The 26,396-nt window shown below is 36.7% G+C and overlaps 1 protein-coding gene across 2 annotated transcripts; it reads right to left on the reverse strand.

The window, feature by feature from the left end:
- Window positions 1–2,370: 2,370 nt before the first annotated feature.
- Window positions 2,371–26,011, reverse strand: LOC754321 (apoptotic chromatin condensation inducer in the nucleus). 2 transcript variants are annotated; one of them, XM_030991445.1, is made up of 10 exons: window positions 25,883–26,011; window positions 10,348–10,546; window positions 9,559–10,079; window positions 9,065–9,140; window positions 8,296–8,496; window positions 7,170–7,262; window positions 5,819–6,706; window positions 4,086–4,349; window positions 3,033–3,179; window positions 2,371–2,632 (listed from the first exon to the last, which is right to left on the reverse strand). In XM_030991445.1, exons 2-10 carry the CDS (start codon window positions 10,439–10,441, stop codon window positions 2,397–2,399), a joined length of 2,520 nt encoding a protein of 839 aa, XP_030847305.1. In that variant the 5' UTR covers window positions 10,442–10,546; window positions 25,883–26,011; the 3' UTR covers window positions 2,371–2,396. The 2 variants fall into 2 exon arrangements, with proteins under 2 accessions (XP_030847305.1, XP_030847304.1); XM_030991444.1 differs by having other exon boundaries at window positions 3,033–3,185.
- Window positions 26,012–26,396: the final 385 nt, after the last annotated feature.

Raw genomic sequence — 26,396 nt, forward strand, 5'->3', positions numbered from 1 at the left:
AGAAGGTTTCTTGCTCCGTTATTGTGATGACGTCTGCTTTCTCCTCCGTGTTTCATCCAAATGACATCATTAAGAAGTGGATTCCTCGTTGAGGATTTATTTTTGATACTCTTCTCTGTCTCAAGTCTCCACCTTCATTTGAAGCATACTAGTCACTTGGCTGATGTAATTACAGCCAAGGGCTTTACACATATGGTATCTAGCTAAGAAATCAACTCAAATATAAACTGAAGACTTTGGAAGAAGACCTAGTATTTTGTTACCACCCACTTACCTTTTCACCTGTCGTTCATTATTTTTGTCAAAAGAGTCACACTAATGGATGCAATTTAAATTTCAACATCTGCAACTTAAGTAAAGAAATATTCTTTCTAAAGATTATGATTCATAGAGCTTCACCAAGAGAATTTCTCAGTGCTTCTGCTTTGTACTGATTTATGCATACAAGTATATCTATATTCATTGTGTTCTGAGGGGTTCAATATCCAGTTTCCCAAGAAGTATTGATTCTGATAAACCACTCAAAAACAACTTAACATTTTCTTAAACTCATCATACATCATTTTATTTTGTGCCCCCCATCATATTAATTTCATCTTCATTACATCTTAATGAATTGATGTCGCCCTAATTCATCTACTTGCCCTGCCCCAAGAATTGGGAGAGCCTAGTTGAGATGTCTCCTATTTCACTGCTAGATCCTCGCGGGACTGGATATAACTCCATTACACCAGCAGAAGCTAGATGATCCCATGGAGACTCCTCACAAAGTGGAATGGTGTGGTGAATATGGAGGAGGATATAGTTTACAGGGAAAGTGTGAGAGACTGCCCGATGAAGAGCAAGTTTCCACTGGGGCTGCCGTTGCATTACGCTTTAATAATATCACCACCCACATGAAAGAGGGTTTGCTCTCGTATCATGAATTCGGATATAACTTATCTGCAGTCTCAATAATACACAAACAGCACGTCATTATGGGAACATTGATGAAAAACAATGCAGCAGATGGTGTATTAAATATTTTAAAACTGATGTAAAGATGATTTGTGAAAATTATTCAAGAAATGAGAAACTAATTACTACTGCTACTACCACTATTTTTATAATTAACACCACTTCTCCTTCTCTTCCTAATACTACTACTATTGTACTTCTACTACCGTACTACTCGACTTCTTCTATCGTTATCATTATTACCAGATTTACTTGAATTATTCCTTCAGCTTCTACTCTTTATAACCATCACAATCAAATTCATGAGTGTAGAATAAACATGTATATCAAACAAACAATGATACCGTAACACTCCTGCTGGAAGCAAGAGGAATCAATGCCATTAAGCAGAAACAGTGGAAAAAAACTAAATAGTACATGATAAAAATAAGCCTGCCTTGCAACCTTGTACTAATGGGCTTATCTGATTCGTTAGTAAGATCCATTAATGTAGAAACCTTAGAACCAGGGAAAGTGAAGGAGGTTTATACAAAGAACGGAGATGTCTCCATCAACCACCTACATCGATCAGTGGAGAAAGGTTTACAACATGTGACAATTTGTTTTGTTAGACTAAATTAAAACCACATCTGAAACCAAACAACAAATTCTGTTAAATTTCTAACCTTTGTACGTGTAAATAATCAGGACATTATAATCTTAAAGTAATTAGATAAATAACATAATCATGCTAAGGTGCACTTCGATGAGCAGGATAATATCAAGCCAATTAGTAAATGTACAGACAAAAATTAAATCTAACAAAAAAGGCCCATGTAAGCTAATGAATGGCAATATCACATCTCAATTTTACTTGAACTAAACAGTACAGTTCATCACTTTAATAAAATTAGACTTTAAAAATCGTGCTCATTTTAAGAGTCCAGCCCTCATTGTCCTACCCTGTAAAAATAAAAATATCAAATAATAAATAGTATTTTTTGGATGAAGCCATTCTGCTCAGATCCAAACAGATTTCTAACGATAATTTTTAAAACATTTTATTGTCGTAAAAGGGATCTTTCTTTCTAGGGCCTCTCACGTTATCAACCATTCATGGCCCCATCCTCGGTACACTGACTTCCAAAATGTCAATGTAACCCGAAACTATGGAAATACTGCAGGTGTCGGGAAGAGAGACTTCAGGTCCGATTTGCCCTCTTGAATATTCTACTTGGACACCACATGACAACTGCAGCTTCTCCCTTTACAAAGAATGAATATTTTTGAGAGCAGAATTCCCTTCTTGTCATCTTCTGACTCGCAATCTAGATAAGCTTGAACATTTAAAAAGAAAAGACATCAATAAAAAGCACAGCACTTTCTTATGAACATACAAATTAGATAAAAAAATCAAACACATTTGTGGTGACATTAAATGAACTCTAAAGCATGAAGTTTCAAGTCACTACATACCTTTTTCTAAGTGGACTGGGCTGACTTTCTAAGTGGCTGACCCTGGGTGGACTCCTCCACTTGTCCCTTGGTGGGGGTGGTGCATAGGTCTGTGGCTGGACGGAGGGATGGCTATGCCCTGGTAATACAGCAGTGGAGAGGTTGGGCATACTTGAATGGTGTAGGGCAGGGGAAGTCAGATGCATTGTGGGATGGTGTGGATGCATGACCTGAGGATTACCTGAAAATCAATAGAAGTTTGTACTTCAAATGTTGGAATATGAAACCAGTCAACCTAAAATATATACATTTGAATACATTCAAAAGGCATCATAAATAAATTTTCAGAGCCAAATTTCCAATTTTACTGAGCAAGAATTATTGGAATAAACTTGAACAATGTATATCATTATAGTCTCAAAACATACTGAACAACATTTCACATCGTCAGCACTGACATATGACACCAAAGGAAAGGAGAAAACAACACTGTCATGGGATAATCGATCAATATCATTCAAGTTATAGACACAAAGCTAGCCATCCACCAACATACCACCATGTTGGTTAATAAATCTATTACCAGTGTTGATCAAATCTACAAACTGACTGATTTGTTCAAAAAGAAAAAAAAATCTCACCTTTCTTGGTTTGTTGCATTGTTGCTTTCATTTTGAGCAACTCTGAAGACTGACACTGGAGACTGCTTGACCGACTGCCCTTTGACCTATGTGACCTTGGTGTAACCTTTGACCTTTGAATATCCTCCTCTTCAATGCTGGAGGTACCTGAAACTAAAATTAATATCAACAAAATCAACAATGTCCCAATGGGGAACACATGAAATTTGAAGAGATACATGTCCATGTATGTATAATTTTGTTTGTAGTTAATTGGCTTGAAATCTATAAAGACAGTGAAAAATGCTATGAAAATCTAGAGAGTGGCAGCAATTCTTTATTTGGAGGGCTACACCTTGAGGAAACAACACTATGGTCAGGTGGAAACAGGCCATCATGGGAAGTTTGCAACTTCTAGTCTAAACTAAGACAATAGACCATTTTACTAACATATTCAACTTTATGTTATTATTAAATGAACTACACTACTTAGAATCAAGTATGCATACATTAGTTGTTGCTATGTCAGGCAGCCTCAGAGAAGCTTTCAGGTTGTCAAGAACCTTTGTTTAAAAAGTATGCATTTAATTTGACTATGTTAGTCAACCGGTCAATTGGATAAAGCCAACCAATAACCCTTTTATATGTCTCTATATCCATTTGATATGAAAACTATTTATTAATTGCCATCTGTTTTGGAAAGTTACAAACAGTGTAATTAACATGTTTGGTATATGTTTGATACATGTATGCTTGCATGCTTTGGATGGGCAACCAACTTGATTCATGCACACGGATGAGCTTGATGGTAATCTAAATGCTGCCCTCTATTGCAAGAGGTTGTACATGTATGTATCTGTCATGCATAGAGATTTCAGCTGGAGGTGGTACATCTTGCTAAGAATTCCTATTATCAATATGACAGAGCACAACTTCTGGGAGAATTTATTTGTGTAAGACTTCAGGAAGGTATATCTAAACCATAGACAATGAAACTGTCAGAGGTATTAAGATACATACCTTTCGGATGCGCAGACAAATAATAACTATAAACCTACTTCTCTGCCAACTTACTTTCATGTTTATGCATCGCCTTCCTGAATTTCTTCTTGATGTCCAGCGACTTGACCGAATCTAGGTCACTCTGGATGGTCACTGAGTCAAAGCTGCAAAGCGGTACACCGGCCAGACGTCTGACCATCATGGAATGGAACCGCTTCTCGTAGTCTTCGGTCTGGACCGACTCAGGGTCGCTCTGGGGCTGGGTCTGACGAGCTCTGGAGCTACCTTTCCTGCGAGAGCGGGATGGACTCTTCTTTGGAGTCACGCCAGGGTGCTCTACGTGATTAATGAAGGAGAAAGTATATATTATCTGTTCCTTAAGTTCATCACTCATACTGTAATCAAACATATAAAGTCGGGAGTGTCGTGGTCGAGTGGTTTAAGGCGCTTGACTTGGAGATGCGAAGGTCGAGGGTTCGAATCCCGACACGGCACTAATATCCTTTGGCAAGATATTAACCTGCACTTGCTACTCTCCACCCAGGTGTTAAATGGGTACCCGGTAGGATGCGACCGTCATTGTTGGTCAAACAGTTTTTGAGCGTCATGTAACGCCTGGCTGGAATGCTCCCCAGGGAGTGGAGATTGTGCACACATTGTGTGCGGGTAAGCACTGAATCCAATGACCGGGGTAATAATATATTTGTAAAGCGCTTAGAGACATTTGTATTTAGCGCTATATAAATTAAATTTATTATTATTATTATTATTTGTCTTACTTACTAACTTGACTTAGCATAGGACGGTAAAGTCATTTACATGCTATCTTTCTGTTTTGTTTTGTTTCACTTTTACAAGAATATATATGACAGCTTAGATTTAGTAGTCCTTAAATTAGTGTAAGTAAGAGTTTGCACCGCAAGTGTCTAAAGTGTCTATTGGAATGACAGTTATGTGACCCTTGATGAGTTCTATAAGATATGCCAAAGCATGTTATGAATGGACAGCTACAGCTACTTGCAGCTCCAGACCATCTACATGAACAGGTATCTAAAATGTAACTTGGTAGTATCATATAAAATATATATAAAATGCAAAAGCAGCAGACTAATAACTAAAATGATGCTTTTTGGGGGGGGGGGGCAGGGGATGACTGAGCAGTTGGGATTTAGACATATCATCCTCAAAATCTAAATTCAAGTTTATCAATGCTACCATCATCATCATCATCACCATCACCACCACCACCACCACCATCATCATCATCATCACCATCACCATCATCATCACCACCATCATCATCACAATCATCATCATCACCATCATCATCATCATTATCATCATCATCCCCATCCTCATCCTCATCATCACCATCGATCATGATCATCATCATCATCATCATCATCATCATCATCATCATCCCCATCCTCATCATCAACATCACCATCGATCATGATCATGATCATCATCATCATCATCACCATCACCTCCATCACCACCATCATCACCATCATCATCATCATTATCATCATCATCATCATCATCATCACCATCATCATTATCATCATTATCATCATCATCACCATCATCACCATCACCATCATTATCATCACCATCATTATCATCACCATCATCATCATCATCATCATCATCATCATCATCATCATCATCATCATCATCATCATCATACCATCATCATCATCATCATCATCATCATCATTATCCCAGCCATCATCATTATCTTCATCATTATTGACATTATGGGAATCATAACAGATCTGCAGCAAGATAGATAGTAGGTATACCTGTCTGAATATTCTTGAGAGGGATAGCTAGAAAATGAGCCTCATAATCCTCTGTAATCATGGAGTCTCCTCCAACGTCATTCTCTGATACCTCTTTGTGCATGTACATGTACTCTGGCAGACCACTCGGCTCAACAGGGGGCGCCGAAACAGTCCTTTTCATCTTTTTATCCTCTGATGTGCTCTTCTTCACTCTCTGAAGTTGCTGAGCGGCTGATTCATTGACTGGCTTTGAATTCTTTCCCTGCTTTAGATTTGCCTTCCCTTGTCTTTTACTTCGGTGGCTCCTCGCAGAGTCAGGCATGGCAAACTTCTGGAAGGCTGATTCAAAGTCTTCAGTAGCTACTGATTCTAAGTCGCTGATGTTCCGTACTCCAGCTGCTTGTGAGACTAGGTAATCCGTTGCCAGTGATGCTGCTTTCTCTGGTTCCTCACCGACATCACCATAATGGTTCAAGATATCTCTTAACCTCACGATGTGATTACTACCATCTCCTCGCGAACCAAAAGCACCAGAAACATCACTGACGGGAGACCCTTGCTGCAGCGTCGACGAGGCAGGTTCGCTGCTTGGAACCTTTCGGTTTGATTGCTTGCTGGAATTACTAGAAACACTGCTTCTCTTCTTTCTCCCTTCTTGAGTCTTTCCAACAGGTTTAGTCCTTCCCTTTTTCGTTTCCCCTGTCATCCTTTTCCGAGTTTCAACCTCATTGTTGTTGACTTCAGCAGTCTTAGCGTTTGGACTGTTGTCGGCAGTTGTTGGTGGACTTTGCAAAGGGCTACTGTTAATGTTGCTGTTGTGGTTAGTTGCTGGGGTGGTAGCTAAATGATACTCTTGGCTACATGTGAGTTGATTATGGGGTGGCAGGGAACTGCTTCTAGATTTTTCTGCAAAATGAGTGAGCGATAGGAAGAGGTTTAAGCATGATAGGAAAAGCAAACTATATGTTCTAAGTTGGTTTAATATAATCTCAAGTGGATCAGCTATGGAAATGTACCTAAAGTGATCTAAAGCTTTCTGCATATTTGTTGCTTTCTTGTAAAAGAAAAACGTTTTTTTCCAGCTGCATTATTGCAATGGTGTAGGTTAACACTCTGTTAGCTGCAGGTTATACAAGCTGCTAAAACTTTAATATGATTTTACATGAATAAAATATAAATACTGATCATTCGCAATAGTACTGTATCATAAATTAGCATAGCATCTCAACGTTTAGTTTAATGATTAGAGCACAATTTAGGGCATCAATCTCTTGGAAACTCAATTGAAATCCTTACCCATATCCTAAATATCTTATGAAATATAATCAAAAAGTCACAGGAGCAAATGTTTGGACACTTGATAATTTACCTTGTTGATGCAGAGATTGGACGACCCTCCTCCTGACCTCTTCTGCCGTGATGGAGTCTGCATCACTGTTGGTTCCAACTGAATCATCCATACCTGCAACAGGTGGTGGAATGCACAGGACCAAAGATGAGAAAAGGATTGCTATAGAAAGTATCTGATTATCTCTCTATTCACCATTGCTTGTAGCCCTAGACTGCCATATTATTAGGATTATACTATACCTGTACACAGTCCTTTGGCAAGATATTAATCTACATTTGCCACTCTCCACCCAGGTGTTAAATTGGTAATGGTAGGAAGAAATTCCTTGAATGCTCTGAGCACCGAAATCGACTGCCTAGCAGAGCAGGGGTAATAGTTGGAGCGCCTTGAGCACCATGCATGGTAGATATGTGCGCTATATATTAGTATGTGTGACAAACAGCGAATGTGGTAGAGCACTGTTTGTTACACAGGTCGCCAGAAGCTAGTAAAGGATCAATATGGATTGTGGAGCTATTCATTCACACAGCCCAGGCCTATGATCCCAGAAGCAGACCCATGTTAACCCATTGCTTATGGAAAATGGGTGGTCCCTGCATTTAGCATACAGTGTATAAGAGTATTCAGCAGTCAATGGATTAACTTAAGTCAACTTGGTCCACTGATTTAGAGAGTGCCAAGTGTCAACCTCTATGGCTAAAGAAAATTTCACGCAATCCTTCACTCTCTTGATATACAGTGCATCCCAAAAAAAATTATACACTTTTGAAATGGCTGCCGAATAAAAAATATAATATTCTTGAGGGAAAAGTTTCATATGTCTGGAAAGCTCATAAACTCAACTTTTATATGACACTAAAAGGTCCGAACATAATTCATGCTTGGGTGAGCACTGCTCACTTTTGTAAAGGGTATGAAAATTATGTTGCGCAGGAATTAGCCTTCCAATTTGTGAGAGGTAAATCCTTTGGAGCTTACGGAATTGAGGATGATATGACCAATTTATGATCAATTATGATGAGTTTGGGTTTGCTGAGTGAAATTTGTGGTTTATATGAAAGGCAATGATTGAGAAGTTGCCATTTCAAATTTTCAAATTTCTTCAAAAAACACACACATCGCTGTAACTCTCTCATTAACTCACTGAAATTGTTGATCCTTAATTTTGGAGGGGATGCTAAAGATGGCTGACTCCTTGTCTTCATCCTTCCTTTTCCCGTCTTCTTGGTTTTTTTTCTGACTGGAAGCATCCCGTATCTCCCGTTTGGCTGAACCTGGTGATCCTGAGATAGGGTGGTCTCCATCGTGGTGTTGGCTGATTGAGGCCCGTTTTGAAGTGCGCCCTCTACGCCACATACAAGGAAATTATGTTAACATTCTCATTTATTGTCAAAATGTGTTACTGACAATTAAGTAACTAATTCATTTAATAAGTATTGCCATGTTTGTCACAAGAGAAACTGTCTTCATCAGGAATAATAATAATAATAATGGTGGCTTCTTATATAGCCCCGATTATTACCCTGGCTTTAGCAAGGCGACCATTACGATGCTCTAGCATTTCAAGGAATTAATTCCTGCCAGGTACCCATTTACATCACCTGGGTTGAGTGTGGCAAATGTAGATCAATGTCTTGTCAAAGGACATTATTGCCGCAGCGGGACCCGAACCGCGGACCTTGTGATTGATAGTCCGGTGAAATATCCACTCGACCCCGACACCTCTACAGAATTATTTTTGTTCATCATCCCTACTCTGAGCTGAACCAAAACATGCACAGCTGACATTGTGACTTGGACAACTTACCGGTACACGTACTAAGTATTTTCTTCTTTCTGTTGTGGAGTGGTGTCTGAATCTCTACCGGTAAATTGTAAAATGAATATGGTTTAATTAAGTCATTCATACCAACCTGAGACTTTGATGGAACTTGTTTTCTTTTTTGTAAGATTCTTCTTCTTCCTCTCTTCTGGTGAACCACGGTCACTCTGTGAAAAGAAAATATACATGTAATAGTTGTAAAGACACAAGAAACAAAACACAAAGATGAATAGTCATTGCCTTGTATCTGTTTCTGTCTGTATCTTAAAAAGGTAGAGCATTGATAGTTCAGCAAAGCCTTTAATCTGGGGCACAGCACCAAAATGACCTTAACTGATCAATAATCAGCGAAATCTTAGCCACTCTCAATAATTTTTCTTCGGTCTACACATGTATTGTCTGTCTGGAGTCATTCTCATCAGTGTAACGTAGTATTAAAACTTATACAGACTATTTAAATCTTTGATACCATTCTATTATCTTCCCTTTAACTAGTTCATGTCCACTTTGCATTCCCTTCAATACTTGTTGAAATCTTTAAAAGGATGGTGAGTATGAGAGAACTAATTGATCACAGTAAATTACCTTGGTAATAAGATCACTGAGCTCTGCATCAATGCTATCCAAGATAAAGTCAACATGATCTATATGAAGAGGCCCAATAATACCAGGCTCAATCTCCTCTTCCTCCTCCTCCTCATCACCATCATCCTGCCTAGCAACCATGTTTCCATTCTGCTTCACTGGGACCGCATCCCGTTGCCTGGTTACAAAATGATGTTCCCTTGGTGATGAGGTCATCTTAGGGTTTCCTCCATGGATACCATTCTGAGGGATAGGGTTCTGTTGTACCTGTTTGCTCTGATAATCTTCTTTAACTCCAATATCTGCACCCTCCTCTTCACTGTCATCATCATCCTCCTCATCCTCATCTTCGTCATCCTCATCATGATCATTTTCATCATTGTTCCCATGACCATTGATGTGCATGTGAGGTGATGATTCAGATCTTGAGTTCTCTACTTCATCTTCCATCTCATCCTCTTCTTCAACCTCTTCTTCTTCAACCGAATAATCTTCCTCTATCTCAGAGCTAGTTTCATGTTCTAAAAGAAGGGAATAAGAATCAAATCAGATATCAATGATCATTCTTGAGTTGCAGAGGCATGTCAAACTGTTTAGTAGCTTTCAAGTTACAAGAAAATAAGATAGCTTGAGAATTCATGTTGTCTTCTTAAATCCCTGCATACATTGTGATAACAAATGTCAACACAAAAACACAACAAATCACAAACATTGTTAAGCTGTCTATTTCTATGGGGACCTCTGGCAAACATTTAAAAATTTACATTTTTTCCTGTAAAGTGCTCTCACCTTCTTCAGTTTCCTCCTCTTCCTCATCATCCATACTTCTATCATTCTGTCCATCTGGATTAGTCCATTCTCCACTCTCCTCGGAGGTATTCATCTTTGGTGCTCTCTATCTCTCTCTCTCTCTCTTCTTCTTTCTCTGTCTTTGTCGATCTTTGTTCAGATGAGAGTTACTTTGTCCCCATTACAGTTGGAAGCTTTCCTGTAGGCAGGGAAGATGCATGAATGATTAGAAGATTGTAGTGAATATCTTTTTATAAATAAAAACATTGAATACTACGAGGACCATTAAGTCACTGCTTGATATGCCATAGTCTCTGTCACTTTGTATGTGTCAATATCCTTTCCTTGCTCTTTCCTCCCCCTCTTCTCCCTCTCTCTCTCTCTCTCTCTCTCTCTCTCTCTCTCTCTCTCTCTCTCTAGATCTCTCTCCCTCCCTCCCTCCCTCTCTCTCTCGATCACTCTCCCGATCACTCTCCCTCTCTCCCTTGTGAATTTGTGCCCATTACAGTTGAAGCAGTCATGGAAGAGTCCACATCAAGAAAAATTGGCCATAATCTTTTCCAACTCTTTTGTATCTATCAAGAAATTAAAGCCCCCCCCCCCCCCAAAAAAAAAAAAAATTAAAATGTGACAACATACGTACTGTTGTACGTAGCCCTCTCAAGGAAATGATATTTACTTTTACTAAAATCACAAAATGTTATAAAAGTATTGAATAGCAGTTCAGAAGTAACACTAACTTTTGCCTAATCAGCACAATGTCGCTCCTCATTAAATACCTCTTTCCTTCCAAACCCGTAGCCCGGCTAGGTAAAACATTCCAGCATTGCAACATTAAATTCCACCTTGGAAACTGTATCCAGGCAGACATAGTTTGCAATGTGTGGGTCCAAACCCATGATCACGAGGGACTAGTGATCAAAGCGGCGCAACGGGACAATGATTAAACTATCTACAGTTGGATATTTTCAGCACTTTCTCAGATTATACTCAAAGAATCCGTCATCTGTGTTTTAGGGTGTCATGTTACTGGCTGGGAACATACTGACAGAAGTGATTACATGCCACCTACAATCACAGGCAAGGCTGGAATGTTATTGGTCTGAAGTTCAAGTTTAAAACATATTTAGGAAGCCTTACTCTCCCCCCCCCCCCCCCTCCCCTCTCTCTCTCTCTCTCTCTCTGTATCTCTCCTATTTGTTGATCATTCATGTGCAGTGTAAAGATAATAACCTACATAATTTATGCTTGAGAAAATTACACTAAAATTGAGGGACTCATAGCTCTAAGTCTTATCTGAGGATTAGGTACTTAAGGCCTCATTATAATATAAGTATCCAATCTATTAAAGAGCGCAAATTCTTTTGGATTTTTGGTGATTTAAAATACACTTCAATAAATTAGCATGATCTCAATTACAGGATACTAGGAGAGTCTTTCAAGCCCCTGCATAGCCCTTTCCGATTACAAAAAAATAGTAAAGTAATATACAACAGAATTAGAAGCAAATTTAATACTTTTCACAACTGCAGACATACTTAAAGCCCAATGCATAGTCCTTGTCCTTTAAATAAGATTAAAATAAAATGTCCTGTAGTTTGAACTGTGCATGTATCTATTCTAGAATGTAAAAAAAGATTTGCTTTAAAACATTCTTAAAATTTTATGTTGAACTTGAACACATTTCACAGGCATTAACCCCCATTTCCTTTTCTTAGTTTTATTTCTCACTGGCTGTATTTACATTGGGTCAATGGAACAGGAGGTATGGAGGTTTGAGCACCAGTCTTATCTTTCCTGGTTACCATGGCAGCGAGTAAACCTTTCTAGATTTTGAATGGCGGGGATATCTAGTTGTGTTTGGTTGCTAGGAATGAAATAAATCCTTAATCGCAGTAAATCGGTTTCAAAACAAGAAGGGATTAATTACCCTGGCACATTCTTTTTCCCAAGAGTGAGAGAAAGAAACCTTCAAGGACCTTCATGTGCAGATGGTTCATGTTCATGTGTGAACATGAATGTTAGAAATATTTCCTCTCTCTCTTTATAAGCACCATTTTATTATTATTATGTGCTCTGTACTGTGCAAGTTTTATGATGACAAAAGCAGCCAAGTGTTGCACTCAGTAGATTACTATTCATATATATATATATTATTGGGTCTATTGCTGTGTGCTCGTCATTTGTTGGCATTGCTCTATATTTTGTAAAATTACTGAATTAATAATTATAATAATAAGAACAAATATGAGGAATAAGAAATATAAGAGGAAAGAAACTAAATATAAGATATAGTATTCAATCATAATTATAGTATTCCTCAAATGCAGTTTACACAAGTGAATATTTGGATTTTTAGCTTGAATCAATTACTGCTTCTTCAATGAAAATGAAAGCAAGCAACAAAAAAAGAATATATATATATATATAAAACACTTTGAATTTGAATTTGCATAATCATTTCTAAGTTTATTCCGAAAGTATTTATCATACTAATTTTTACTATGTTCATGATAATAATAATAACAATATTTATAAAGCGCAACATATCCATCTCTAGAGATGCTCAAGGCGCATACAGATAATTTAAATTAATATTCAACATACTTAAGATTAAAGAAATATTAAAAAATGTTAACTTGCATTAGATCATACAAGTTCATGGTGCCAAGGTACATACAATGTGGCCCAGTGTTATTGTTAGTTTTGCATGATGATTGAGTGATATTAAGTTTGTATGCCATGTATATTTGTTCTTACAATGTATTTGTTTTTGTATTTGTTTTTGTATGTGTTTGCACTTCAGAACCTGAAGAAGGCCTCACAAGCCGAAAGCTCGTAATAAACTTGTAAAGTACAGCTACGTCTCATGTTCCTAGACCTTTTTCTTCACGCCTATATATATATATATATATATATATATATATATATATATATATATACATGTATATATTTTATCTGTCAAAGCATGACATGAATAAATTGACTTGTGGAATAAATACAATTATAACTGGAGTTCTTGACATTCTGTTCATCTTTAGAATAGGAGGAATCTATTATATACAAAGTCTGGAATAGGAATCTTTCAAATCTTTCAAAGGTAGCAATAGCATTGCTAAAGAAAAATACCCTAAAAACTACAAATAAATAACTGATATTACTTCAAATCATATATAAAGCTAAATATGCGCAATAACTGTATGGGTGATGTTTATTTTTTCAAGTATATTAAAGGTTTCTCAACCAACCCCCTCTGAAGCTACAGCTCAATGTATAAAAAAAAAAGATGCAAGGATCAAATGCTCAGAATTGAAATCTGATATAGTTCATGGTCATTTCAGTTTATTTGAGTTGGAATCAAGTTTCCTCTCTGAGGAATTCAGTGGCGCTGAGGAGCTATTACGCTAATAAAAAGTGAAACTGATTCCACTATTCTTTAAACAAATCTCCAAACCATTATACCATTAAGATTTGGGGCCTATATCAAAGGAGAGGAACAAGTGTAAGAGCGAAAGTAACTTTTAAATTCTCAAAAGTAATTTTTCATTTTCTTGCATGACAAACACTCAGTTGGGAGCTATGTAAAAAGAATAATTAGCATTGCAAGATATTATCCCATTTGCTTAATGGAACCGGGATGGGAATTAGAGAATTCAAACGTCAATAGATTATTATGAAATATCATTTCCAATATATTTGAGTTGCATAGATCTGGCAAACCTAAAAATCTTATTCAAAAATGATATCAGTCTGATTACCACAACCTATCATACGATCCCAGTCTATATAGATGTTGACAGAATATCAAAAGAACAGTATGGTTTCTGGGTATAAAATTTCAAAAATTGAAAGCAGTTCTATTTTACATATATTTAGGTAGGCATGCATTGAAGCATGTCATTTGATCCCTTCTAGCACTCCTATACAAATTGCTGTGTGCGATTTAATCCCTTCTGCCATTGAAAGAAGCCCAGTTTAAGCTTTTGAGGAAATGGTACCATTGTGTAAGATAAGTGGCAAGTCATTAGACTCTTTTCATAGTCAGGTATACATGACGTTTTTGGTGTATAAATCCCCTCAGGGACATTCAAAATTACTAACAGTTACAATAATGACAAAATAGGGGATGGTTTAACAGAGAAAGATCATAAGTGAGAGAAATAGATGGTAGGCAAACAGAGAAGAGAGAATGGAGAAGAAAGATATTGGGGAAAAGAGAGGAGGGGAGAGGGTGATGGGGATCAAAGCAGAGCAACAGAAAACATAAATAAAGTAAATTTGAAAGATAACTGTTCCCAAACAAAGCAGTTCCAAAATGCTAAAATATCAATCCATGATTGAAAACAAAAAAAAACATACGAGAGATAGAGAGAGAGAGAGAGAGAGAGAGAGGGGGGGAGAGAAAGAGAGAGTAAAATAGAGAGAGAGAGATACTAATATACTCTTTTCACACTGGTTTTGCTTAACCCCGTACTTTGCTTAGCCCCGTACTATCCTTAACCCCGGACTATTTTTTTGGCTTTTCACACTCGCTGTTTTTAGTCCCGTACTAGCGCCTATTCCGGAATAAGAAAATTCCCGCTGTTCTCACTGCATTTCGTTAACCCCGGATATCGTGTATGTTATGATTGGACATACCTCGCATCTGGCCAGCTGCGATACGCTCCATTGCGTAGTACCGGACTATTTTTTGTTTCTGTTCTCATTCATTTGCTTAGCACCGCAATTGCGGGGTTAGCAGGAGTTAGCACCACAATTGCGGAGTTAGCCCTGCTATTTTGCAGGGTTAGTTAACCCCGTACTATAGGTGGGGTTAGCCAACTTTAGCCCACTTTGGTAAAAACCAGTCTGAACAGAAAGTGGAATAGGCTTAACCCCGTACTATAGGTGGGGCTAAGACCCCCCCTTAACCCCACCTATAGTACGGGGTTAAGCAAAATATTGCCAGTGTGAAAACAGTAATAGAGATGTAGATAGATAGATAGAAAGATAGATAGACAGATAGAGAGGGGAGAGAGAGAGAGAGAGAGACAGCATAAAGAGATAAGCCCTTTTCCCATATTATGTTGTATAGGTTCTCTTCGATTTCTTTTCATTTCAGTAATCCTAAAATAGTCTAATCTTCATCACAAAAGATGTCAACAAAGTTTGTAGACTCTCCTGAATACTCTAAAACCCAAATCCTATTTGCCTGTTACCTGCAACCAAACAGCCAGTTAACTCTTATCGTGCCAAGAACACTGTTCTGTGCATGCGCTGGCGTGCCACGCACACATAATCGGGTTTCTGTTGACTTGCCATGCACACATAAACTCTCATCCGCTCGCGTGCCACGGACACATTTTCGTGCATAAGTACACAAGCTAATTGTTTATGCCTATTGTGCGATGCGCATTGCGTGCACGCATGAATGCTTACTGTATTTGTGGAGGGGGTTTATTGTTGTTTTGATTTTGCGTGCTTCACATATACCGTTACATTGGATTTTCCTGAGAAAATTGCGATATTTTATCATCAAATTTGTCAGTTTTGATCATGGCCCCTCAGATTGTGTGCGGGAAATGAGACAATGGATCGGTTTGATAACTCACTGATAGTGCTTATTTACTTTACCAAAATTACAGATTCATGAAATGACATTGGTATCAACAGAAAGAGGGTTAAATTTCTTACAACTTTAACGTACAATTCTTTTTTATACAAAATACAGATGAGATGTTATAGTGGATCAAACATAGTAACAATTTAAACTACACGCACTTGAACCTACCCTATATTAACTTGGCACACAGGAGATTAGTAGCGGGCACAATAGGGATTAGCACTGTGGCACTGGGTGAATTGCATAGGGGCAGCTTAAGAGTTAAAGGCATCTTCTTAGTTTTTAACAAAACATGAGAGAATGGGAAGTCCCAAGTTTAAACAGTATTTATTAAAGGCAGAACTCTTACTTGAAAAAGGAAAAAAATAATTGGAAGAGAAGTCAAATAAGGTATGAATTTAGCCCCTGATTGCACTATACTTTTAACCTAGAGCTTTTAACTTCATCCAATTTTCCCCACCACAAATTTGTCTATGGAGTAGTGTTCCAGATTGGTTTAGAATGGAACAAAAAACACCAAGTAGAATATTTTTTAGTTTTTTTAAACTAAATGATAAATTGAATGATATTTATTTAATTTATCATGAGGTATATAATTCTTCCATGAATTTTATACATCTTAAAGACAAAATATGATGTTGACGTTTTTTCAGTTGTTTTAAATGATATACCTTCAAATTTGGTAGGCTCATTTTTCATTATATAAAATAAACAAAAGACCTGTCAAGAAATCCATGCATTAGTGTAGCTGTGAATATCATGCAAATCTTTGTAAAATGGTTGGCAAAATAATGCAAATTCTAACAATATGCAACTTAAACAAATGATAAATGAGGTCTTTAGTTGAAATTTCCATCTGAATATTATATTGTTGGACAGCAAACGCACACATATTGATATCACTGTCCATACTATACAGATAGTGTAATGACCAATTAAAAATGTGGGTCAATATTGACTGATTTCATTCTTCTGATGGCACAATAGTGATCTTTGTTATTAAACCAGCACAGCACACAAAGACCTATGTATGGGACTGTAATTACCTCAAATTATCAATATTGACATCTATATTAGCACACAGCTATCATTGCCGGAATCCAAACATCATTGACAGAATATGCAAACAAAATCTTGCATTGCAGGTAAATGACCATAAGATCCCTAAGGGAAACATATCTGCCTCTTCTAAGTTTGGCATAAAAGGAACTAAATTTGAAGTCGTAAACACCGACTTCTTGTACACTTAGTGCAGAGTATATGTAGAAGTCTAATATCAACAGTATATATATATATATATATATATATATATATATATATATATATATATATATATATATATGTAACTTAACTTAGTAATCTTAAGAATACATATTTTTATTCACATTTACAATGCATTTTATTTAATAATCCTTTAATATAACTTTTAAAAGCACCAGAAAATGAAGTTTCTTTTATTTTATCAGTAATATTATGTAGGCTCATGTAACTGTGGGAGCAACATCTTAATTATATCTGTTTTACTGTTCACCATGTTTTGATAATTTTATTTTAAAATGTTCAATATACCATTTGCTTGATGATGGAGCTTTAAATTATTTTTTGGGGTGAGAAAGAAGTATAGAAATATACTTTGGAACTTAATCAACAGGAGTAAAATTAAGATACCAATTTGTTCAACAGTGATGGATCCACTGGGCACATACAAAATTTACCTTAATATACACATGGTTATATCCACGCTAAACATGCCCCCCACCCCCACCCTCCGTGGAAATTTGACAAGCCAATTTTACATTGGGGGGGGGGGTAGATGGAATATTGTATGATATTTAAACCTCTCTTTTCCATGTCAATATATTTTTGACCTATACTGGCGTGTCGGATTTTAATACATACTAACCCAGAAGTCTCCTGGATCTGCCACTCGCTATAACTAAAATGAGTCTTAAATCTTTAACTTACATGAACAGTAGGCTAGTTGGCTTTGTTTTATTCCAATGAAAGTCAAGTTTCCAAGATGTTTACATCCGAGGTATATCGTCCAAACAACTTGCTAGCTTCTTCAGCAACCACAAGCACATCTTCAGTTCAAAAGCTACTCAAAAAATATTCTCTCCACTCAACCAGCCATCCAATCACGGCTTGAGAACATAGATCATTCTCTATGGCATGCAGGAATTATTCTCAAGTGTTTACCCGGCTCAAGCAAAGAAAAATGAAGATTTACATACACTCCACATCTATTCTTGTCTCAAATATGTGGAGGAACAACTTGGAGTGGATGCAGTTGCAATTGTGAGACTTCTTGGCAGTTACTATCAATGGGGGAGGGAGGGATGGACGGTTAAACTCTGATCAATGGCGAGATGTGAAGCTCCTGTAGGGCGCATGAAGGGAACTTGTTTGCAAACCTGTTTGCTAACCGTCAAAACAGAGGTAATCCATCTCTCCAAGGATTCTTTGTAATGGAGAGGATCCTTACAGAAGCTACTATAGTGCCTCAGTTTGAAACTGACCGCCAAGAACATGGAGCTACCTGTTGATTGGATGATTGGTCGTAAATGACCACTGACAAGTTAATCTTTGACCACTGCTGTTATTCATATATAAATACATCACTATGACACTGTATAACATCTCCCTATCTGATATGGAAGTGGATATAAACTCTTGTCTTTTTATTGAGGCTTGATGTCTTTTTATTTATTCTGTTTAGGTAAGCTTGAAGAAGCCTTGTAGTAAGTACACATGTTTCTTTGCAGGAGTAGGCATGTGTTTGCTGGAGGGATTTAATGAGACAAAGGGCATCAATTGGGGTGCATCTTTTTTTTATATATAGGCTTTGTGATTAGATGTAGGCCTATACCTAAGCTGCAAGCTACACAGGTGCATGCTCTGTTATACTCCTACAAATACTTGTGAAAAAGTATGTACATTACTACTACTATACTATACTACTACTACTATTTTACTGCTACTACTAAACTATTACTCCTACTTCTAATTATACTACTACTCCTACCACCATTAATACTACTGCTGCTGTTGCTGTTACTACTACTACTACTACTACTACTACTACTACTACTACTACTACTACTACTACTATCACTTCTATTACTACAACCTCTACTACTCCTTCTTCTTCTATTACTTCTGCTATCACTATTAGTGCTTCTACTTCCTTTCCTGTACACTATCAATATACACATTATTTAGTGTTGGTAATGCTAAACTGCTTATTATTAAAGTATTCCCAATTATATGCTTTCAATAACTACTGCTACTACTTCTAAACTTCTTTCAAGTCCGATTACATCATAATGCAAATGTTGTAAACTTCATAATTACATACAGTATTCTTCTAAGGATCGTTTTTATCTTATTTTCCTTAGGAGGGGCTTTATAATCTCTAACATTGTAACCATTCTCTGGTTCTCCCAGGAGGAAACTCATAGAATGAAAAACACAAAATCTTCAAAATCATACTGCTTCACTAAGAAAAGAAGCAGTTCACTGCATTATACAGATCCCCTTTAGACCAAAGTCTTAAATACAAGTATTCAAATATATAACCCCTTGCTTATGAACATATCAACAATTCGAGTAACATCTTTGTGGGGTAGCTGGTGGAAGGAAAGGTGGGGGGGGGGGGGGGAGGTGCCAGAAGCTTGATAAATATTTGCCATCCTCTTAATCATACTAGTTTGCTACAGATACTGATAAACATTTTATCCCCTGCATAGATACATTGATTGAATATCACATGTACATGCTACTTGGTAAAACAAACCCTGATCAGTGTGTAAGATGTTTGCTTTGGTGAGCGGACTACTGGAAGTTTAAAGTCTAAAAGAGGACAACAAAATAACTAATATATTGCACACTACAGGCAGAGGGAACAGATGAGACAGGGCAGTGTTATGCGAAACATTTAATCTGGTTTTATTTTCTCAAAGTTAGCATACTAACACTGATTTATATAAAATCCTCATAGCTTCTTCATTTGTAATCTATATTCAAATTCTGAAGTATTAAATTCCCATTCAGGCATACATATTTGTTAACATGCAGTTGTTCCTTTCTTTGTATTTTTAAGACAATCTTATTATTTCATTTCAAAAATAATTGTTGAAAATTTGAACTTGGAAAACATGAAGGCATGAAAAAGTTGAGTTCTGGTCATGCGATTGCATTGTGAAAGAAACGGTGTGGAATCGACCAGAAAAGGTTGATCATCTAGCATTTAAGTATTGGTGTGTACTGTAAGGTTCTTGAATCATCAAAATGATAAGAAATTTGGCCAAGTCTCGGTAAAAATCTGTCCCGATTGTTATGCTGTTACATGCCATATTTATTAAGGCATTTGAAGATCCATGCTTTTCAGGTAACATTTTAAATCTTATGTTCTTCACACTTGTATAATAATAATGATAACGCTTACAATTTATTGTTCACCTATTTCCAGAACTCAACCTTTTCTTTGAATGATATGCATGTGCACAAATTAATGTCAAATAGTTATATAATGGTGAATTAATTGTAATGCATTATGAAGCAAGGCTCCCAATATCGTGCACACATTGAAAACACCTACCGGTACATTTTTTGTTTAAAAAAAGAAAATAGACAAACAGTAGACAAATAAGAGCTCTCAATGACTACACTTGATCTTTGAGCCGTTACTATTTATTCAATATCTTTTTTGATAATGAAACAAATGAATCTATAAGATATCACTATTCCTTATCACTTTCTGTTTCTCACCTTTGGTTTGTACTCATTTAAAAACAGACAAAGCAGATTGTATACGCTCTGTCATTAGTATATGTTTACCTACGTAATTAGTTCATACTTGATATCAAAGGTATCATGCAACACATTGGCTACTGTTTAATGTTGATAAAGTTTGGAGCTGTTCTTATGTGTGCAATAAATACTTCACAAATCTGCTGTATAACTGTCATACTAATAAAATATAACACATACATCATTAAAGCAATCAATGTCTTAATTAATGCCTTCATCAACCCAGAGTGTTTATATATCATTAATATTTAAAGGAAAGGACCAAATACCATCTCTTATAATAACTACCGGTATAGACAAATCTTTACAACAATGGCCTCATCAACATCAAAATCTGATTGAAAAAGGATTTGATATTTCTATGTCCAATTACTTTAACATGAATAAGGACACTTGCTTCCTCATAAAAACTGTGTAAAGAAAAAATGTTTAAAAAATAGCTATTATGAAAAAGTATCTAAATCCTGTGTCACATCAGAATTAAGATTAAAATATCAGTGGAATAAGGAATTGCTCCTAAATACATTCTGATTTTACTATCTCACTTATCATATATCTTGATCATTGTCAACTGAACATCATTGCCAATCCCCCTCAGATTAGAAAGAAGTATACCTCATAATAACTTCAGAGTTCAGACAGGTTGACAAAGGGCTTTTTGCTCTGACAAACACAGAATAAAATGTGCAAATAACCGGACAATATGATGTATGGAAAGCTAATTGACGGTCTGTCTAGGACGTGTTTGTACAGATAACTGTTATGATGGATTGACAAGAGGCGAAGTTTTGTGTTTCATCAGCTATAGTAGGAGACAGTGTGATATCTAATCATAAAATCAACATCTTTATGAATCCTATCTTATTGTCTATCATAAAGTGATCTACGTGAATTTGACCATAAAATAATCGACATCTGTATATATGAAACCCACATGAAGCGCATCCTATTTCAAAGGCTATCATAAGATGATCTATGTGAATTTGATCATAAAATCATCAAAATCTGTATGACACAAAAAGCAGTGAAATCATTACAATTATTTAATTTTTCTAACTAGTTTTTATTAGTAGTTTCATCTGCCCAAATGTGTATATTGTACTTTATATTTCTTCAAGTCCCACATATTTTTTTCTCAATAGTACATGAATTTAAGCAAGGCAAATTAAAAAAAATAAATGCAGGAACCCCACCCCCTCCCACCCCCCCCCCCCTCTCCCCTCCAGCCCCTCTACAATTATTGTTCTATAACTGTTCCTACATTAGATATAATGACAATATACTGTTCTATAAGTATATCCTCATTGCTTAACATCCAATGTTAGAGATTTGCAAGTATAAAAAAAAGTACATATATGCAGTCAGTGAGGTAATAGACATAATACATGGTGTTTGGGGATTAATTAAATTCTCAAATTGTCGATAACATGCCTGCTTTTCCACCGACATGTAAAAAATGCTCAAATAATGAGTGATAAGCGAGCACATATCAAATTCTAATTATGTGGGAACTGGTAATAGACCGTGTTATAATTTTCTTCGCACTGATGAATTTCAATTAATATTTCTAATAATTTCTAGGCATCCCTGTTTGATATGTTTTCACACTTAAAATTTGAGATGGACTCTTATTTCTCTTTCTCTCTATCTCTCTCTCTCTCTCTCTCTATCTCTCTCTCCCTCTACCCCCTCCCTCTCTCCCACACACACACACACACACACTCTCTCTCTCTCTCTCTCTCTCTCTCTCTTCCTCTCTGTCTGTCTGTCTCTCCCTCTCTACCTTTCCCCTTTCTCCCTTTCTCTCTGTCTCTGTCTATTCTGCTGATGATATTTAATATTGTAACTGCAATTTCTATTCTTGTGACAACCACCAATGATATTCATTAAAAAAAAATGAAACATCAAAATATATAAACCATCACAGTATGATGAATATTAAGATTATTTTGTAGCAATTATACACAAGGGCAAACAAGAGAGAACCTCAAAGCATAGTGCTCATGAATCTATCATAGTACAGTCCCTTACTCCACCATTATGGTACGTTCAACGTAGGCCTCCACACGTACGTTCAATCGCTATAATTCACCCATCTATGAAAGACAAGTCAGCCGTTCATCATAATATCCCAACAACCGTATCATAAAATGGTGGGAACTGCTAAATAATTCATGCTTCTTTTGTGAGCAGGCGTGAGCATATAAACCAGAATACCACGGCATATATTGGAAATGACAATTTACTATATTAGTTTGGTCTGAGTGAAAAGTAATAAATTGGAGCTGAATGGATTGTATAGTGACACTCTTGTGTCATACCATGGACTTACTAGTTGATGGTCATACTGAGCAGCCATTCACTGAAGCACACTGTATTACAAACACAGTAATTATAATATTTCATGAATTTTTCCAAGGACATAAAAAATACTTTTAATAACCTTGCGTTTCCAAAAGTGCATTTCTTTGCATGGGGTTTTCTCCATTTATCCAATTAATTTTGCAACATAAAGTGCCTGCAACAAAGACTTTGGAGACTATATTTGTGAGAGGGGGTGTCCCTGTGGAAGACTTAGTTACAAAATGGCAGAGTTGATGAATACAAGTCCTGTTTTTTGCTTTGCTAATATATTATGACATTCATTTACTTTTTAATTCTAGCCCACAAAATCTCATAATGCTTAAAAACAATAAATAAGTTTCAAGCGAAATATTTATCATTCTGAGTGTTAAAAGGGAAAATTCCAGCTCAGTTTTCTTTGACTTGCAAACACACTAATACATCTACAAAGAAATATCCATATCTTTCTACAAATTTATGTTTTTCCTACATCATCTTTCATTCATCACAGTTTGAAATATATTTTATGCAACATCCCCCCCTTCCCACTTAGAAAAAGTGAAGTAGTACTTCAATGTTTATTTCTCTAGGATTATTTTGTCCCCCAACTATTCATTGTTTTTCTTTGCTTAGGTTGAAAATACACCTAATTAATTTCCTCGTGAAAGAAATTTACTACTCTGTTTTCTTGATTATTAAAAACAGCTCAGAATACTTAATCCTGAATTTTATACCAAATCATTAATGCAGGTCTGCCTTTAAAGGGATCTGATAACTTTGTCTCAGATTCTGAAAAAAAATCCTGGATTTAGCTCATGCTGCAATGATAATTATAAACCTTTAGGTCAGTCAGGAACCCCACGACTTTTGCAAGCCGATCACCTGTCTGATTATCAAGATATTTATGATTGGAAAACAAGTATGGTAAAACCAGTCACTCAAAGATTTTTACTTTTTTGAGGCACTTCTTGATCATTTTGAAGCGCAATTTTTTGTAGGGTTTCAATATTACACCATATCCCAGACACTAATAACACGTAGGGCCGTGCATCTCAGATTTAACATTGTTTAATGATGCCTTTAACATAGCATACATAATACATGAAATGTTATTGTTTAGAGCACAGGTGGGTCTGGGAAGGGGGCGTTGGGGGAACACTGCAGGGGGTCAAATATGAAGCATTGGTGTCAGGTGATGAAGTTGTCATAATTGGGTCAGACTCTAACATGGTGGCCTTATGTTTCAAGGTGTAATAGTGGGTTTTATTCAAAGACGGTCTGCGACATAACAAATCATCTGTTCAATGCCAGAAAGGCATTAGGTCTATGTTAAAGTAAATTAACAGAAATATGTTCCCTGAAGAAAAGGGAAAGAAAAATTGTTTCCAACAAGTAAATTGCGCGAGGGTGGGGGAGGGGGAGAAGATTAAAGCTAAAGGGGAAAAGCAACATAAAAAGGAAATGATACAACTCAATGATCTCAAACATGTCATCCACAAAATATTTCTGACCCCCCCCCCCCCCCCCCCCACCTTGCATACAGTGCCTAATTTCAATGGCTCTTGATCAACATGCTTGGTTCTGTTTCCATAGGAATTAGATTCATCAGATTTCTTGCAAATAAAACTCTCGATGATCATACTTTATTTCTTTATCAGTGACACACAATAAACTCAATTTTTTTTTTCTTCAGAGATCTGCTTTAAACTATAATCACATTAATTATCTACTGAACCATTCAGGTGGAGATAGAGCCTATGTTTTTCTTCATTCCTACCCGTACACATAAACATGAAATAAAAAGATGTTGCATTTTGCAGTATAACAACTTTTTTGCATTCGTGTCTTCTTCAGTAAATTATATTTATCTTTTTCGCGAGGTGACTTGAAATTTTTTTTTTTTAAATAAGAGCACATTTATTCACACAGGCAAATCATAGTCTGATCTTAATATGCACAATTTTTCTTATTGGCAGCAGTAAAACACCATTAAAATAATAGAAAAAGATCAGGTTTTCCAAATTTCAGCTCTCTAATATTCACAGGGAGAGGTGTCCCCCCCCCCCCTCCTCCTCCTTAACTTGCTTACCATAAAGGGTCCTATTGGGAGTGCACATTGTATGGCACCTGTAAAACACAGGATTCTGAAGATCTCTGCTTTTGTGATACCTTCTACAATATGGTAATGTTTCAACACTAGTAAAGGCCCATGCGAAGCGACCAAGCAATACAATTGTTTCAGTTTAAATTCTGAAACTTCGCATTTTAGTTCAGAACCTGAAAGTGTGTTGTATGTGTCGCCTTTATTAATAATCTTTTGCTATATACTTTTGTTGCACCCTTCAAAATACCCAGGGGATGGGGTTTGGGGTGTCCCCCTGTTCCCAGGGATCGCCACCCCTGCAATCATTTATATTTATTCCTCAACTAGGTCTAAAGCCTAGTAGGCTAAATTGACCATGTCAAAATAGACATAACAGAACACTAAACAAAAAGTCTTCATGCTACTGTAAAGGTCTCTGTTTTTTTTTTTTTTTTTTTTACAGGGCTTGCCAAGCAGGGGTTGTATGATACGAACTGCCCCCCCCCCCCTCCCCGAGCCCAAGCTGTAACGAATCGCTTGAGCAATCACACACAGTCCACATGCAGTGCAACAATTGCAAACCCGACAAGGCCACAGCAGAGACATTCAAAACCAAATCCGCAGCTCAAAACGTGACATATCACAAAAGGTTTTCGACATGGACAAGGTTAATTGACTGATCAAGATATACTCACCTGTTTTCACCTGCAAATGATTGAAAAACTGTGCCATTTCATGAGTTGTAAACTGATAATTCCGACACCGCTAAGTCAGTGTACAGGACTGTCTATCTTATGTGTGCTCAAGCGTGATCACGTTCGAAACAGCAAATGGAGTACAGTGCACGTTTGCCTTGGTAGCAGACGACGCTTCGCCAGCGTTGGTGCACGTAGAGGGCTCAATTTGTGAAAGTGTAATGGGGAGAAAAGTTATCGAAGAGACGAAAACAAAAGACGATTGGAATAGGGAAAAGTAAAGTTCAGGTCCAGTCTTTAGCTGAAATTGAAGAAAAATCCAACTAAAACTGCCTCAGTTGGCTTGGCCTTTAAAGGGATAGTTGAGTTCTGTTTTCAGACCGCAAATGCCTTCAAGGTGCATGGTTATTGCTCTTATTCTTATCTGTGACATTTCTAGTGCCCTTTTAGAACATAAAATATAAAAGCTGTTCGAAAAAGACAAGACAAATTACTCAAATTTTAGTCATAAAAG

This window comes from Strongylocentrotus purpuratus, unplaced genomic scaffold (assembly GCF_000002235.5).
Source record: "Strongylocentrotus purpuratus isolate Spur 01 unplaced genomic scaffold, Spur_5.0 spur5_scaffold_2, whole genome shotgun sequence".
NCBI lineage: Eukaryota > Metazoa > Echinodermata > Echinoidea > Camarodonta > Strongylocentrotidae > Strongylocentrotus > Strongylocentrotus purpuratus.